At 39.1% G+C, this 15608-nt stretch overlaps 1 protein-coding gene across 1 annotated transcript in view; it reads left to right on the top strand.

Annotated features, from left to right (window-relative positions):
- The window catches only part of PDE3A (phosphodiesterase 3A), a 332782-nt gene that overhangs the window by 262959 nt on the left and 54215 nt on the right, over nt 1-15608 (top strand). Inside the window, exons 4-5 of the mRNA XM_075552015.1 lie at nt 1584-1738; nt 5518-5639. Of these exons, the coding sequence (XP_075408130.1) occupies nt 1584-1738; nt 5518-5639 (277 nt within the window). The remainder of the gene's footprint in view (nt 1-1583; nt 1739-5517; nt 5640-15608) is intronic.

The raw sequence follows: 15608 nt of genomic DNA, 5'->3' as shown, positions 1-15608 counted from the left end.
AAATTCTCTCTTGGCAGATTTGTGCCCTATTCCAACTTTTGGTTAAGAACAAGCTATATTAGAGACTTTTTAAAAAATCAGAATTTAAGTGGTCTCTTAAATGCATCCAGCCTTGCTATTTATCTAGTAGACAAGCCCTTGTGTTAAACGGGTGGTAAATGGATAATCCCTGGACTCCTACAGTATGAGTCTCTTGACCCAAGAATGTGATCCTAGTAACTCTGGAATGGGGTCTTTGCATAGTTCCCGTCTCATAATCAGCTTCTCCACAAAAGTTATACCTAAGTCTGACTGGACTATAAGAACTAGACAACAAGGTTCACTGATTCTTCTGGGGTTTCAGAACAGTTGCCAGACCAGTGACTGATCCAGAATAGGAATATTGGTATTTTTCATTGTTTGGCTGCATTTCCTACTGAGTCACCCTCTGAGATACAGATTCAGATATTTAAGAGATAGAGAAAACTAGTTAGAATTACACAAGTTTTTTAAATCCCCCAAATGGCATATTAGTTCACTTCTCAAAAACATTGCCATCTTCTGAAGGGGAGAACATGTCTTTGGAAATCTGGATGCATACTGGATGGATCCAGTAGGAGTAACCAGCCCTAAGTAACAGTAGATTGAGGTTCTGTTGTGACCATGGCTTACACAGTTTTAGGGGATTAACTTTGTTTAATTTTTTTTAAGGTTAAGGGCCCACTTGAGAGTGTTTTTGTCTATCCTTTGGGATCCAGAATCTTGTCTTGGTAGTGACGATACCATAGATCAGGGTTAGGGCATGATGGGGAAGTAACAGTAACGAGAAGTGGGGGCTGGGATGCCAGTAAAGTCTGGATTAAGAGGAGATGCTTCAGATTACATTGTCTTTTCCCTTGATGCCTAAGGTGCACTTGCAACAAGAAACCTGGGACATTATCTATAAAGTGTTATACCCTTACCCTTAGCTGCTATCATTTGTAAATCAGATTACTTGAATATAATCAATAAACAGTTGAATGTATTGCTTCTATTATGAATGATATAAATGTATTAAACCCCATACAAGAGGCTTTTTGGGGGAAATATAATAATGGTTACCCTAATACATAGGTAAGTAAGATGAGTGCTGATGTCAGAGTGGATGCTCACTGCTGATCTAAAGGTCTGTGGTTCGAACCCAGCAACCACTCCACAGGTAGTCTGCTTCTATGAAGATTCACAGATTCTGGTGCAGGTTTTTGCCCTAAAGGGTCTTATGAATCAAATCACCTTGTCAGCCATAGGTTTTGCATAGGTGTGTGTCATAGAACTAATAATAACTATAAAATTATATCAGAGGTCATTGGCTCCCCTTCCTAAGGTCCAACACTTGGGTAAACAGTGAAAATGAGACTGTAACATGTTTCCCTGTAGTCACCCATTTTATCCTGAATATTCTATTGAATTTTGAAGTATCCAAATTCCATATTGCCAATACTCACCCAATAAAAGTTTTATAAGTTCACTTTTAATTCAAAACCCAGTTCCTTGCCTTATATTACATCAAACTATTGGTGATATAGAATATGGTTGGTAATAAAATGCACATTTCTTCTTCCCAGCGCCTGAGAAGGAGTTTGCCCCCGGGATTGCTGAGGCGAGTCTCCTCCACCTGGACAACCACGACCTCAGCCACAGGTCTGCCCACCTTGGAACCTGCCCCCGTTCGGAGGGACCGCAGTGCCAGCATCAAGCTGCACGAGTCACCTCTATCCAGGTGAGACAACGTGCTTGTTGCTTTCCTGGATCTGAGTACCATGGCTTATCAGTGACCACTTCCTGAGGAGGAAGATGCATGGTTAAGGGTCAGGACTGGAAAAGGTGTATCCATTACAGGTAGAGTGGATTAGGGATTAACATCATAATTAGACTTCAGTTCTGTTTTGCGGCCTCAAGTGTAAACAAAGAGTGACTAGAGGGGATTTCTTCGGTGTGACCTTGAGTCAGAATAAAAGCAGGATAGATTTTTATTACATGACTATGACCTACATGAGACCTTCAAAGCAAAGGCATCCAATCTGACACTTGACATGTAATTCTATTCCCAAACCTATCCAGTCGGCTTGAGCACTCGCCCCAAGGCAAAGGTACGAATCAACAGTAGGTTATCTTCTTATAGTCACACAGATATGTTCACATATTTGGTAATTTAACTTTCTTAAGTATATTCACTTAAAATTTTCAATGTGACGTGAAAGCCAGGGTTATCAAAACTAAAGAGATCGTGTTAACATATGGAAATAATTTTAAGGAAAATATTTAATGTGAAAAATACTTTAAGTCAGGAGTTTATGTGTAGTATTAGTCTATTGGGGGGGAAATCCTATCTTATATAAATTCCATAATTACGAGAACATTTCTATAACTTATCTTTGAAACACATGCCACGATGTCATTATTGACCTAATGGACTGAAAAATATTCTTATCTTTTGGGTGAATCACATGATGGTAAATGAGAAATTATTTTCTTCTGATCTTAGCCATGAATATGAATACAGCAAGCACCATGCTGATATTGTCAGAGAAAAGGAAATTTCTCAAAGCATAAGACTGCTAATTTTTGTAATGCCTCTTTGATTAAAAATGTTTAATTGGTTTTTTCCAAATTGACATTCATGGTCTAATAGATCGGAGGTCAGACACAAACTAAATTTGTTCTCGTAATTACACTCCATCATATAACCTGCACATTTGTCGCATTTCTAAATATCACACAGGAGGATATTGGCCCTATCTGTTTTGTAAGCATGTCCTAAAGTTTGAAATTATGTCATCAGCGATATGTTCTTGAACAACGTTTTTCATTATCAATTTATAGGGTAGCAAATTCTGGTAAATTGTGGTTAATATTATTATTGTTAACTTTTGTTATGGTTAAATATTGTCACTTGCAGCATGAATTGTGTGCTTAGGGTAGGATGTATATCAGGTTGTTTATTTTACTAACATACCTTACCAAATGTCTTGTTATAACATAGTTAGTGACATATGTATTTTGTTTTGGGCTTGTTTATTTATTTTTACTATAGCAGAACTGCACCAAAAGTCCGCTCAGGCAGAGTAAAACATCTTCTTTCTACCGTATATACTCGCGTATAAGCCGAGTTTTCCAGCACATTTTAAATGCAGTTTTTGTGGTAAAATTAGGTGCCGCGGCTGATACTCGGTCGACTTTTATTTGAGTTACATACGGTACCTATTTTTCTGTTACTCTAGTCAAATCTTATGTACTCCTGCTCCTCTTTGCACATTGGGACCTGAAATGAAATCATGATGAGGAATAGAGTTTTAAGAACTTTAATGAGAGTAAGCCCCAAAGATGCTGCTAACATAATACTCAGACTCAAAATAGATTCAAAAGAGACAAAGGATAACATGTGATTGTACTTTCTATGTTGCTCCTAAAATATTCATATATATCTTTACTATGTAGGTTTATTTCATGCTATTCTTTAATTTCATTGTCTTGTAAAAATGCCTCATATAAAATCTGAGAGTAGGACAATGTTTTCATCATTACAAAAACATGAAATTCATTATAAACTTATTTTGGACCCTGTAAGGAAAAGCCTGATTGAAGGATGAAAACCTCAGAGGAGTAACGATAATATGAGGAGCTGATGCCAGGGGCTTAAGTGGAGAGCAAATGTTTTGAGAATGATGAGGACAGTGAATGGACAAATGTGCTTTGCACAATTGATTTATGTATGGATTGTGATAGGAGTTTTATGAGCCCCTAAAAAAGTAAATAAATTAAAAGAAAAAAATTAAAAAAGAAACAAACACTGCATACAATGAGTTTTGAGTGGCTCATCCCTCAGTGGGCTGCTAATAGTGAACAGATAGCCAGAGATCCTGTTCCACCATCATTAGACGCCAGAGTGAAAGTGCTTCACATTCTGTAAATGCCTTACCAAACTGTGATCAATTCGAACTTCAGTCCTTGCAGGTTTCATTTCTGCTTTTTTATATCTGTGCGCTCGTTGAGATTCTCTCTGGACTGATGTGATCAAAAATAGAACAAAAATCTAAAATAAAATTTAGAAAGAGTCGACAGCTTGGATCTCTTTAGTTCTACAACAGTGTACTCCCAGGAATTGGAAGCATAGCCTGGTAGGAAGAAAAAAAACACTCTGGATTGAGAACCAGAAGACTCTTGTCCCTACGGTTTACAGACATGGGTCCCGAGAAGCAAGTCCCTAGCCTCCATACCCACTAGCACCTACCCATCACACAAGGAATGTAAAGGAAAAGGAGATGGCATGGACATAATCAGGAGAGATATTGGATAGAAGAATACAAGCAGGTGTTTAAAAAAAGTAAGCTCGGAAGAATTTGGTAAAACTGATGCAATTCATAGTTTAAGTCATTCCAGGTCTGTCTTGGAATGGTCCCCTTACCTATATAATAGGCAGGAAGAGACTGTAAACTCTATAAAAATAAAATTGTGAGGGCACAGAAGGACTTTTGAAACCTAGGATGAAGTTATGATGGGTAGAAATAAGACCATACAGTCGACATTTTGGAGAAGAGACTGGAGATCTCCACAAGAGGCACGTGGACAGTTTCCTTCTAATCTTGTGAACGCAGGAGCCCTGGTGGTTACGTGGCGGAGGTGGGGGGGGGATCCTCCCCAAAAGCTGCATTTTGAAACCAGCAGCAGCTCCGCGGGAGAAAGACGGGGCTTTCTCAGTTCCAGTTTCAGTGTTCTTCCCTTTGATCAGTCAGAGATTGTCCATCTTTTTCTACTATAGGACATGCAGGCTTTTAAACAAAGCATTCATATATAATGCTTACCAAGAGGGAAACAATGTGTTTGATAAGCATTTCCAGATTATACCCTACTTATTATACAGTTTATGCCCCTATAATTTCATCACTTTCTTTTTGTTTACAATTTAACCACTCAGACAAGATACAGTTTTTATACACTCCCAATCTAAAAGGGGGGAAATGGTCAAATTGTAAAATGAAGTCCATGAAATTATAGATCTTACCTATTAACAGATTTACCTAAAATTCAAAAGACACCATTGATAGAAGGGCAGAACTGCCTTCTATGAGTTTCTGAGACTGAAAACTCTTTACAGGAATTTTAAAAGCCACATCTCTCAAGGGGTGGCTGATGGTTTCAAACTGCCTACCTCGAGGTTAGCAGCTCAAGGCATAACCAGTACATGATAAGTAGAAGGAGAATGTTATCGCATACCAGAGTTGACCTGTACAAGTGTTTGGTTCCTGTTAATTAAGCACATAGGAAAATTGTCTTTCCTCTTTCCTTAACCCAGAAAGCTCGATGAGTAACTGCTATATTCCTATAAATACGAGAGATGAAACTTTTGTCATTTGGAAGATGTTCTGTCACGAAGCCTGAATTAATATTCAGATGGACAAGTCTGTTGTGGGAGGAATAAACGGCTTGGGAAAGATCTGCCCCAGTAATGGATTAGTAGTTTTGTTATTTGTCTTGATATCCCTCTTTCTGCTTTGAAAGTGCTGTGAATCCTGATTCTTGGAATAACCCAGTGATGATGACGCTCACGAAAAGCAGACCCCCCTCGTCGTACGCCGTCTCTGCCGCGAATCACGCGAAGATGAAAAAGCAGACGCTTCCAGGTAAGTCGCCCACTCGGTGCCGAGGTCTGACTCGCTGTGTGTAAGGCCATGAAGTGGACCGAACTTAAATATGGAAATAAATACATATTCCTTCAAGGTGGCAGTACCAGTTTTCCTATCAGCATCACTACTAAGAGTAATCTCTATCAACATCATCTTTTAATATTAAATTTAAGATTCTGTGTATAAAACTTCTATTTCATTTTTAAAGCCCATTAAAATTACTTTGCATGAGTATGGTATTTTACGAGTTCAAGGAAACACTTCACCTACAATGCATATCATTAATTTTTTTTAAAAAGCCTTTCTTCATACCACCCACTCCCCCGCCCCAGATATATACATGTTCAAGTAAATGATATTTGAATTCCAAAGAAATATAATCCAAGGTCTTTGAGAACTTTTGGAAGAAGTCCCTAAGCCAGTAACCAAAAGATTCCCAACAATCTCATGGAGAAGTTTTCCTTCTCAGATAGGTATAAACACTAAACTTTTGTTATGCTTTCCCATGTAGGGCTTGATAGCCGAACGGGTTGGAAATTTCCAAATTGGGGATAATACACCACTTACATTTCTAAGCCGAAGTGTCTCCCTTGCTGCGAGCTTCATGAACTCAACAAATATCAGTTGAAGGTTTCTTGTTTCAGGGATAGCACGGTCATGAGGGCAGATCCAGCCTCTTCTGGATTTATATTCTTCTGGAAAGACAGACAAGGCAACAGCTATTGTTGTGCAGTATGTTACGTGCTATGATCCGGGAATGAGAGAACACTTTCAATGATAAAATGAAACAAAGGGGGAAATGAAGCAAACTAGTAGAGAATGGCTAATCTTTTAATAGAACTCAACATGAGTCCAAATTGCTGGAAAAGCTAGCAAGCAGCTAGGGAAGAAGTTTGTTTGTTTGCTAGGTGCCACGAGTTACACCGAAAGGATAAACAAGCCATGGTGTAGACATAGAATGTTGTTGTTAGGGGTCTTTGAGTTGGTTAGGACTCATCGCGATGCTGTAAGAACCAACCACTACCTGACCCTGTGCCACCTTCACCAACGTTGTTATGGTCTAGCTCATTGCTGCAGCCACTGTGTCAGTCCATAGTCCATCTTATCTAAGGTCTCCCCTGTTTTCGCTGCCCCTCTACTTGACCAAGCACAATGCCCTTTTCTAGGGACTAGTCTCTCGTGGTAACCTGTCTAAAGGATGAGAAGAACTCTCCCCATTCTTGCTTCAAAGGAGAATTCTGGCTGTGCTTCCTCCAAGACAGATTTGTTTGTTCCCTTGGAAACCCATGGATCTTTCATATTCTTCCCTGGCACCATAATTCAAAGGCATCCATTCTCCTTCAGTCTCTCTCCGATGTCCAAGTTTCACATGCATATGACTTGAGAAATTAAGACAGATATGCAAACAGAAACCAGATGGTACAGGATCTTGTTAGCAATGATAAAGAGTCTGAGTATCATTAAGAACAATAAGGTTTTAGGGAGAAAGGGGAAATGATTTCAGGAAAGATGACCTTATTCAATCTACATACAGGGTGACTCCGGATTCTAGTTTTGAAAGGTTTCATCTGTCTCTAGAGTGTCCCCATCCCTAGGATCCCAACAGAAGATCTGGTGTTTACTTTTCCTTCATAGAGAGTAGTACACTCGAAGCTCTCTTGTTTGTTTTATTTTATGAGCACTCCAGAAAATTCTATTAAGATTTTTTCATCTTCCTTTAGCAATGTAAGAATTTACTTAGGATACGACTCCAGGAGAATTGCTTTCTCTGAGATGTTGGACATTGAAATTCTTAGTGTGACTGCACCACGAGATGCAGTTTCTCTGACACCAGAATCACGCCCTTGCCCAAAGCTCTCCTGGCTAACCTTTCCCCTAACTTCACCCCTACTTGTATTCTCAGTATCGTGCTCATGCCGACACTCATACTCCAAAGAGAATAACGGGGTAGGGACTTTTTTCCTTCCTGGGAACCTGGGCCTTCAATGTGAATGGCCTTATCTAAAATAGTTTTTATTGATTTGTCACCCATTATTTTCTAGTTTTCAAAGCAGCATTTGTTTACCACAAACTACTCCATCATTGGCAGAAGTATAATTTCTCAAAATGACAATGTTTATAAGAGGCTTACGGAAACAATATTTGTATTCCATTGATATTTCAAAAACCTGTCTTGTGATTTTAACCGTTAATTTTAAGAGGATCACTTTAGGGATACATTCCTGTTGTTTTTTGCCACAAATGTAAAAAACAAAACAAAAACCTCACTGCCATCCACTTGATGTCAGCTCATAATGATCCCAAAGGACGGAGTAGAGCTGTCCCTGTCGGGTTTGGAGACTGCAAGTATTTACAGGAGTAGAAAGCCCCACCTTTCTCCTGAAGTGTGTAGGATGGTTTTGAACTGCTGACCTTATAGTGAGCAGCCTATCGTATAACTAGTACACCACCAGGGCTCTTTGCAACAAAGGCAGAGGGTGAAAATGAGAAACAACAGCTTTAGTAAGAGTTTCTCTTAATTCTTGCCTTGGGAAGGTATCTTCATCATGATTACACTGTAGGAGATTTTCAGTTTGCATAGCTGAGCTGAGTGTTGATAAAATTCCTCTATCTGGGTGCAAGCTAAATTAACTAGACACATCCTTGAAAGTGTGTCAATAATGGGGAAAACCTCCATCCAGATTCAAAATCTGAAATCAGGTTACATCTCCCCCACAACAGATGGTTCCTCATGTTTGGAAACCTTGTTTCTATTCCTATTTGGGTTAATTTAGCCAAGTAGGTGCATCATGACAAAACCCATTGTCAGTGCCAACTCACAGGGACCCGATAGGGCCACCTGATAGGGCAGAGCGGAATCGCACCATAGAATTCCAAGCCTGAACGTCTTTATGGAAGCGGACAACCACAATCTGTTTCCTTTATTATTGTCTTTTATTATCAGTATCATTTGAAAGCTAATCTTTATTTGGATCTGGGGTTTGGAAACATCACATTTAAATTTACAGATAGGGTGACATCAGAAAATTATACATTGTAATGTTATATTAATAAATATTAATAACGATAAGACATCATTTATCTTTAAATACAACCTGATCGTTATTAATGAAATTCATCATAACTGAAATGCATTGGAAATTAAGGACTATCTAAACATGTTTTATTTTAACTACACTTTTTAAACTTTACTGGGAAATAGATGATGGTTCAATAAATTAGATCTTCAGTTTTGCATTCAACAATTTATATATTCTTTTTCAAATTACCCATGGCAATTCCCTCTACGTACCACCAGTTTTCCCAGTTGCTCCTTGTGTTTTCTATTATCCCGTGTTTTCTGTTACTTCTTTCCGAACCCTCTGTACTTTGTCCTTGGGGAAATGCTGCCCTTTCGACCTTCAGTGTTGATTATGCGAACACAGGTGAGTTCAGTTCCTGAACTGCAGGGTGAGGAAAGGCCAGGGTCTTGAAGGTCTCACCAGCCTCTATCAGACCAGGAGGCCTAGTTGTCTTCCCCATTTTGCTCTCACTCTACCTGGCTCCTCCAATGTGATCTTTTTGAGACCAGTATTAGTGGTAGCTGGGCACCATCATTTCTGGTCTCGGGGTTGTCTTAGTGCGTTGAGCTAAGTATTTCTACATCAAAGGCCCACATCTTTCTGCTGTGAGGTGGCTGGTTGGTTTGAACCACTGAGCATTCTATTAGCAGGCAGGTGCCTCAACCATTGTGCCACCAGAAGACTACCATATGCCTACCATGTGTCCTGGTTCTCAGTACGATATGTAGGAAGGGACTGGGAAAATGGAATCAGATAAAGTATGAAAAGAATCTAACCAGGAACATAAGCATCAATAGTTGAAATTGGTGGGAGAGAGGAAGCATAAAGTTAAAAAGGAAGAAATAAGGAAATCTGTTCTTGGTGGTGGAGTAGTTAAAAGCTGTGCAGATATCCTCCAGGTCACCAGTTCTCAACCACCAGTCACAACACAGGAGAAAGATGAGGCTTTCTGATCTCATGAAGAGTTGCAGTCATGCACACCCACAGCAGAAGGTCTACCCAGTCCTGTAGGGTTGCTAATAGTCAGTGTGGTAGTTATATAATCATTGATCAATTTGAAGATTAAGAGTGTAGGCGTGGAGTTGAACCTGTCAATCAAATCATAGGCCTCTGTGTGGGCATGGCCTTCTCCTGAGAAATCTGGGAAATCGGTATTCCTTCTTGAAGGTGGATACCCTATTTCTCTCTTGACTCACTTCCTTGGAGACCCACAACTAACAAGGCTGACACCCTCTGAAACATCCCTGAGGAGAAGTCACATGGGCCTACCCTGATGCTGGCAGAACCCTGGACCTGGAAAAGCCATGTGGTGACCCCTGGCAGCACTGAGATGCTTACAGTGCCACTGGATCCACAAAACTTCTAACCCACTGGGCTGTGGTTGTCTTGCACTCCTCGGCATCATTGTGAGTGTTTCCTGAGTCTGGAGAGGACTGCATATATTGGTGTTGGACATATGGGCTAATATCAGACTTAAGGCCTTGGACTGGGTTGGGGTGCTTTCTTAATGTACGATTATCCTTTATAAAAATCTCTTATACACATATGAGGTTCTATGGATTTGTTTCTCTAGTTTACCTGGACTAACACAGTCAGTATCAACTTGATGGTTATGTGTTTAGTTTTAGTTTAGATATATATTTTTAAAAATCTGAATGCTGACCATTTTGGGTGTGGAAAAGAGGCATTTATGTAGCAGACATTCTGGTTCCTTTCTTGTTCAATTATAATTAAAATGTGAGCGTATTACAGCTTAAAACAGATGGGTTCACTTAAATAATTTCCCTCCAGTATTGTTTATCTTCTCCCTTTGATTGCCCAAAGTTCCTGGAGTCTTGACACACAGTCTCATGCTTTCAGGAAGACAAAATTAAAGAAAAATTACTCAAAGGAGTTGGTATTTTAGACTTTTGGGGTTTTTTTTGCCAAGCACTTAAAACTTTTTCTATCCTTACATATTTTCATTTAAAATATTTCACATTAGGTCAGTTTGTATCAGGCAGCGATTTATATTTCATGAGATAAGTCTTTTTCCTGGCATCTCCTGAAATTTCTAAAATAAAAACTGAGGATAAGTCTATTTGAGAACATGCATATTTGAATCACTTCACTCATGTTTGCATGTGTGTGAGTGTGCAATATCAAGTTGGAAGAGATTTTAAAATATCATGATACTAATCTCTCTAACTTCAGACATGATTAATTTTAGAGCCATTTTTAATGACTTGCAAAAAAGGCATTTCCTCCCATTTCCTTGGTGTTTCCTGTCCCTGTATCTGAAATAACTTATTTGTAGTTATGCATTTTAGGAATAAAAGGTATTTGGTTATTCTCTGTATTTATATCTCACTGTTTACTTGAAAACTAATATACATTACTCTGTATAAAGGAGTTCTAGTCACTTTTATAAACTTTAAGTCAACTATGATAATGTACACAGTAAAAAACAGTGGTGCTTTGAAAAAGATGAATTTATATGTCTAGCCCTTTATCTTCTCACCTACAGTTAAAAGAGTCTTCCTTCTCAGAGTTGTTGCCATGATTTCTATTTGTTAAAAGTGATCTAAATATGTACACTAGTCGTACTACAGATGAATAGACCTTATCATCTGTTGTAAGATTTATTTTTAAAATGTGTGATAGGCTGTATATTTGGGGTCCCAGATCTGATTATTTGTTTAAATTATTTATTTTGGTCACAGGGAAGCAAATTATTCAATAAATTGTGAAGGTTGTATTTAAGACTGCAGAGCTGGCCCTGTTTCACTCTGCTACGCATACATAGGGTTTCCATGGGACTGAAGGGGGAAAACAAAATGACAACTACAAAAAAGCCTTTAAGAGTGAGTAGTATTTCTTGGCCAAGCATGCTATCAGAATGCATTGATAATTATGGGTAATTGGAAAACAAAGTTGGAAACTTTGGGAAAGGAAAAGTCATTAGAAACTATAGCTTTGGTGATAGAAACCGAGCTGGAGATCATACACAAAACCAACCAGGAGTTTGCAAGACCAATGACTTGCTCATAACAAAGTCGATAATGCAAAATATTCACATGAACGTTTCTAAAAGGAATATACAAAGAAATCAAATTGGCGGCATCTGAGGGGAAAGACAACGGAGAAGCTCAATATCAACAGTTAAACTGAGGCCAGCGGCTGAGTGTGGAATGGTCAATTGCTCATATAAAAGTTCAGTTTGAAGCTGAAAAAAATTAAAACAAGTTTGCAAGAGCCAAATATGGCCTGGAGTATTGTGGCAGTTGCATAATCTACTGTCAACTTGAGGAAGGGGTGGAATCTAGCCTGCCAATCAGGTTACAGTTTGATTACCTCATTTGGAGGTGCTGCAGAGATAAATAGCTCACTGGAAGCCAGACACGCACTCCCTCTGCTACACATTGCTATTGACAAGCCACATGAAACTACGCTGACAGAGCCAGGAGCCCTGGAGCTGGAGGAATCATGTGGAGACCCACACCAGCACTGAGATGTTGCCACTGCCACTGGGTCCAAAAGACTTTCCACCCACTGCCCTGTGATCCTCCTGCATTCAACGTCATTGCATGTGTTGTGTGAGTCTGAAGAGGAAGTCATAGACTGGTATCAGACATATGGGCTAATATCAGACTTATGGACATGATCTGGACTGGGCTGAGGTGTTTTCATAATATCCAATTACTCTTTATATAAAGCTATTTCTTATACACATGAGTCTCCCTGAATTTGTTTCTCTAGTCAATCTCAACTCCACCTGAATTTTGACAACACCTCAAGAACAGACTTGTATTGAAGACTGATGACAGAAAGCATGATCAACTATGGGAGAACATCATATATGAAGAAAGCAAACAAGGTTATTAAAATGATAGGAGAGGAGAAAAGATCAAAGTGGATGTTGAAGAGACTGTAAAATTTGCTCTAAGTTGTAAAGTCTCTAAGGCAAATGAAAGATATGATGAGGTAGAAGAACTGAACAAAAAATTTTAAAGGGCATCTCCAGAAGACAAAATAAAGTATTATAATGAAACATTTTCAAACTTAAGAGTTAGGATCCCAAAAAGGAAAACAGTGCTCAGCATATGTTAATCTGAAAGAACTGAATAAAATACTCAAGCCTCAAATTCCAATATTGAAAGATCCTACAGGCAAACTATTGATTCAGAAAGCATCAAAAGAAGATGGAAAGAATACAATGTCATTGTGCCACAACAGAACTAGTCAACATTCAAGCATTTCAAGAAGTATATATGATCCAGAGCCCGTAAAGGAGTATGTCCAAGATGCACAGAAGACATTAGTCGGAAACCAGGCTTCAGGAACTGATGCAATTCTCACTGAAATCTTTCAACAAGTTTGTGAAGCACTGGAAGCACTGACTTGTATATGCGAAGACATTTGGAAGGCAGCTACCTGGACAACTAATTCATCATCCCAAAGAATGGTGGCCCATCAGAATGTACAAATTATAGAACAATGCATTAATAACACATGCAGGCAAAGTTTTGCGGAAGGCCTCTAACAGCAGAGTTGCAGCAGAGAGCATTGACAGGAGCTGCCAAAAGTTCCGCTCAGATTCAGAAGAGGACATAGAAACAGGGATATCATTCCTGAAGTCAGACAGATGCTGGCTCAAAGCAGAGGATACCAGAAAGATGTTTCTTTGTGTTTTATTGACCATGTAAAAGAAATTCAACTATGTGGATCATAACAAGCTCTGCATAACCTTGAGAAGAAGGGAAATTCTAGAATTCTTCATTGTGCTCATGTGGAACCTGCACATATATCAAGCGACAGTTGAACAAAGAGAACAAGGGAATGTTTCATGGTTTCAGGTCAGGAAAGGTATGTGTCACAGGGCTGTATCTTCTCACCACACTTTTCTATCTGTGTGCTGAGAAAATGATCCGAGAAGCTGAAAGTATATGAAGAAGAATTTGGCATCAGGATTGAAGGAAGGCTTATTAATAACCTGTGTTATGCAATTGGCACAACCTTGCTTGCTGATGAAGATCAAGGATTACAGGCTTCAGTATGGATGGCAACGCTGTGTAATAAAAACAAAAATTTCCAAGATTGGACCAGTAAGTAGCATCATGATAAAGGAAAAAAGATTGAAGTTGTCTAGTATTCCACCTTGTGTGGATCCACAATCGATGCTTGTAGAGCAGCCATGAGGATATAAAAGGATGCCTTGCATTAGGTCAATCTGCTGCACGAGACCTCTTTAAAGTGTTGAAAAACAAGGATGTTACTTCGAAGACTAAGGAGCACTTGACCCAAGCCATGGTATTTTCAGTTGCCTTATACGCATGTGAAAGTTGGCCATTGAGTATGGAAGACTGAAGAAGAATCAATGCATTTGAATTACAGCAAAGAATATTGAAAGTGCCATGGAGTTCCAAAAGAAAAACAAATCTGTCTTGGAAGAAGTACAGCCTGAATACTTCTTAGAGACAAGGACGGTGAGACTTCATCTCCTGTACTTTGAACATGTTCTCAGGAGAGGCCAGTCCCTGGAGAAGGACATCACCCTTGGGAAAGTAGAGGGGTGGCAAAAACATCAAGACCCTGCAAAAGACAGATCGGCACAGTGACCGTGACAATGGCCTTAAGCGTAACAATTGTAAGGATGGTGCAGGACCCGTCAGTATTTTCTTCTATTATCCGTAGGATCTCTATGAATAGGAATCAATTGAAGGCACCAGAAACAGCATTTCTTGGAGGATATTTATTTTATTCTCCTCTCTCTCATTTCCCCCCTTCTCCTCCTCCTCCTAGATTTACATCCATTCATACTTCTCTACATGCCAGAAACTTTCGTAGTGCACACCTTGATGTAGGTGTTAGGAAATCGGAACTGAACTGAAGTTCACTTTAGTAAACATATGTTCCAATGGACCCAGTAGACAGTTGATTAAAACTATGTAATGTCAAGATTTTTTTCAACATGTATGGTAATATATCTAAATATTTACATTAGTTGTGGAAATTTTAAAAACATAATTTTCAAATGCGTCCTATTAATGAAGGTTTCTTTCCCCTTGGTCAGTCATTGCCAAAAGAAAAAGTCAATAAATCACATTTTACTGAGACTATTTGGGCTTATATTTCCGTGCTTCCTCACCTACTAGTATTATGTCATCTAAGTAGGTTGTTCAACCTCATTAGGTCTAGAGTGGCCTCGTGGTTGCATATAAAAGTAAGGGAGTTAGTTAGATCAGGAATCACCAGTCAAAAGTAGAAAATGACTAGGAAGAGATTACTGCTGCCACGCTAAAGGAAAACTAAGCAAATGAGATTACCAATAAGAAATTTGAAGAGATAAGAGCCAAAGTTCTTCACCATACTTCATGTTCCTTCGAGTGGACCAGGGAACCCATGGGAATGACACATGCAACCTGTAAGGGAGCGACATTTGAAACAAACTGTGCTGTGCACCCTGACACTGAAGCCCGTATGTTATTTGATGATGTAAACGCCCTGGCTTTAAATTTCTCCTGAGGAGTGAGAAACAGAATGGTTTTTAATGATGTCATTTCATTTACCCTAAGGTCAGTTGATCAGCCATAATGTCATGAAAAATAATAAACAGGTGGCTGTTCTACAGTAATTTCTTTCTTCTCAAGAAATGTTGAGAAGATGTTTCCTTCTCTGAGTTTGGGAGAGAGCAACTTTCAAAAGCATCTTCCTTGTATTCCAGCATCGCTGCTTTGAAATCTAAGGCAACGTCATGAAGAATTCTCACAACCTAGAGTAAACATAGGCGGCTAGGTATAAATATCCATATTTAAATTTGTGAAGTGGTCTAAATTGAATTTTCAGGCATACTGTTCTGCTCTAAAGTGGATTTCCGTGCAGTTGCTCATATTGTCCTCCGAAACGCTTTTGAGCAAAGGCCATG

The sequence above is a fragment of the Tenrec ecaudatus genome, chromosome 6 (genome assembly GCF_050624435.1).
Source record: "Tenrec ecaudatus isolate mTenEca1 chromosome 6, mTenEca1.hap1, whole genome shotgun sequence".
Lineage (NCBI taxonomy): Eukaryota > Metazoa > Chordata > Mammalia > Afrosoricida > Tenrecidae > Tenrec > Tenrec ecaudatus.
This window is presented reverse-complemented; position numbering and strand designations above follow the sequence as displayed.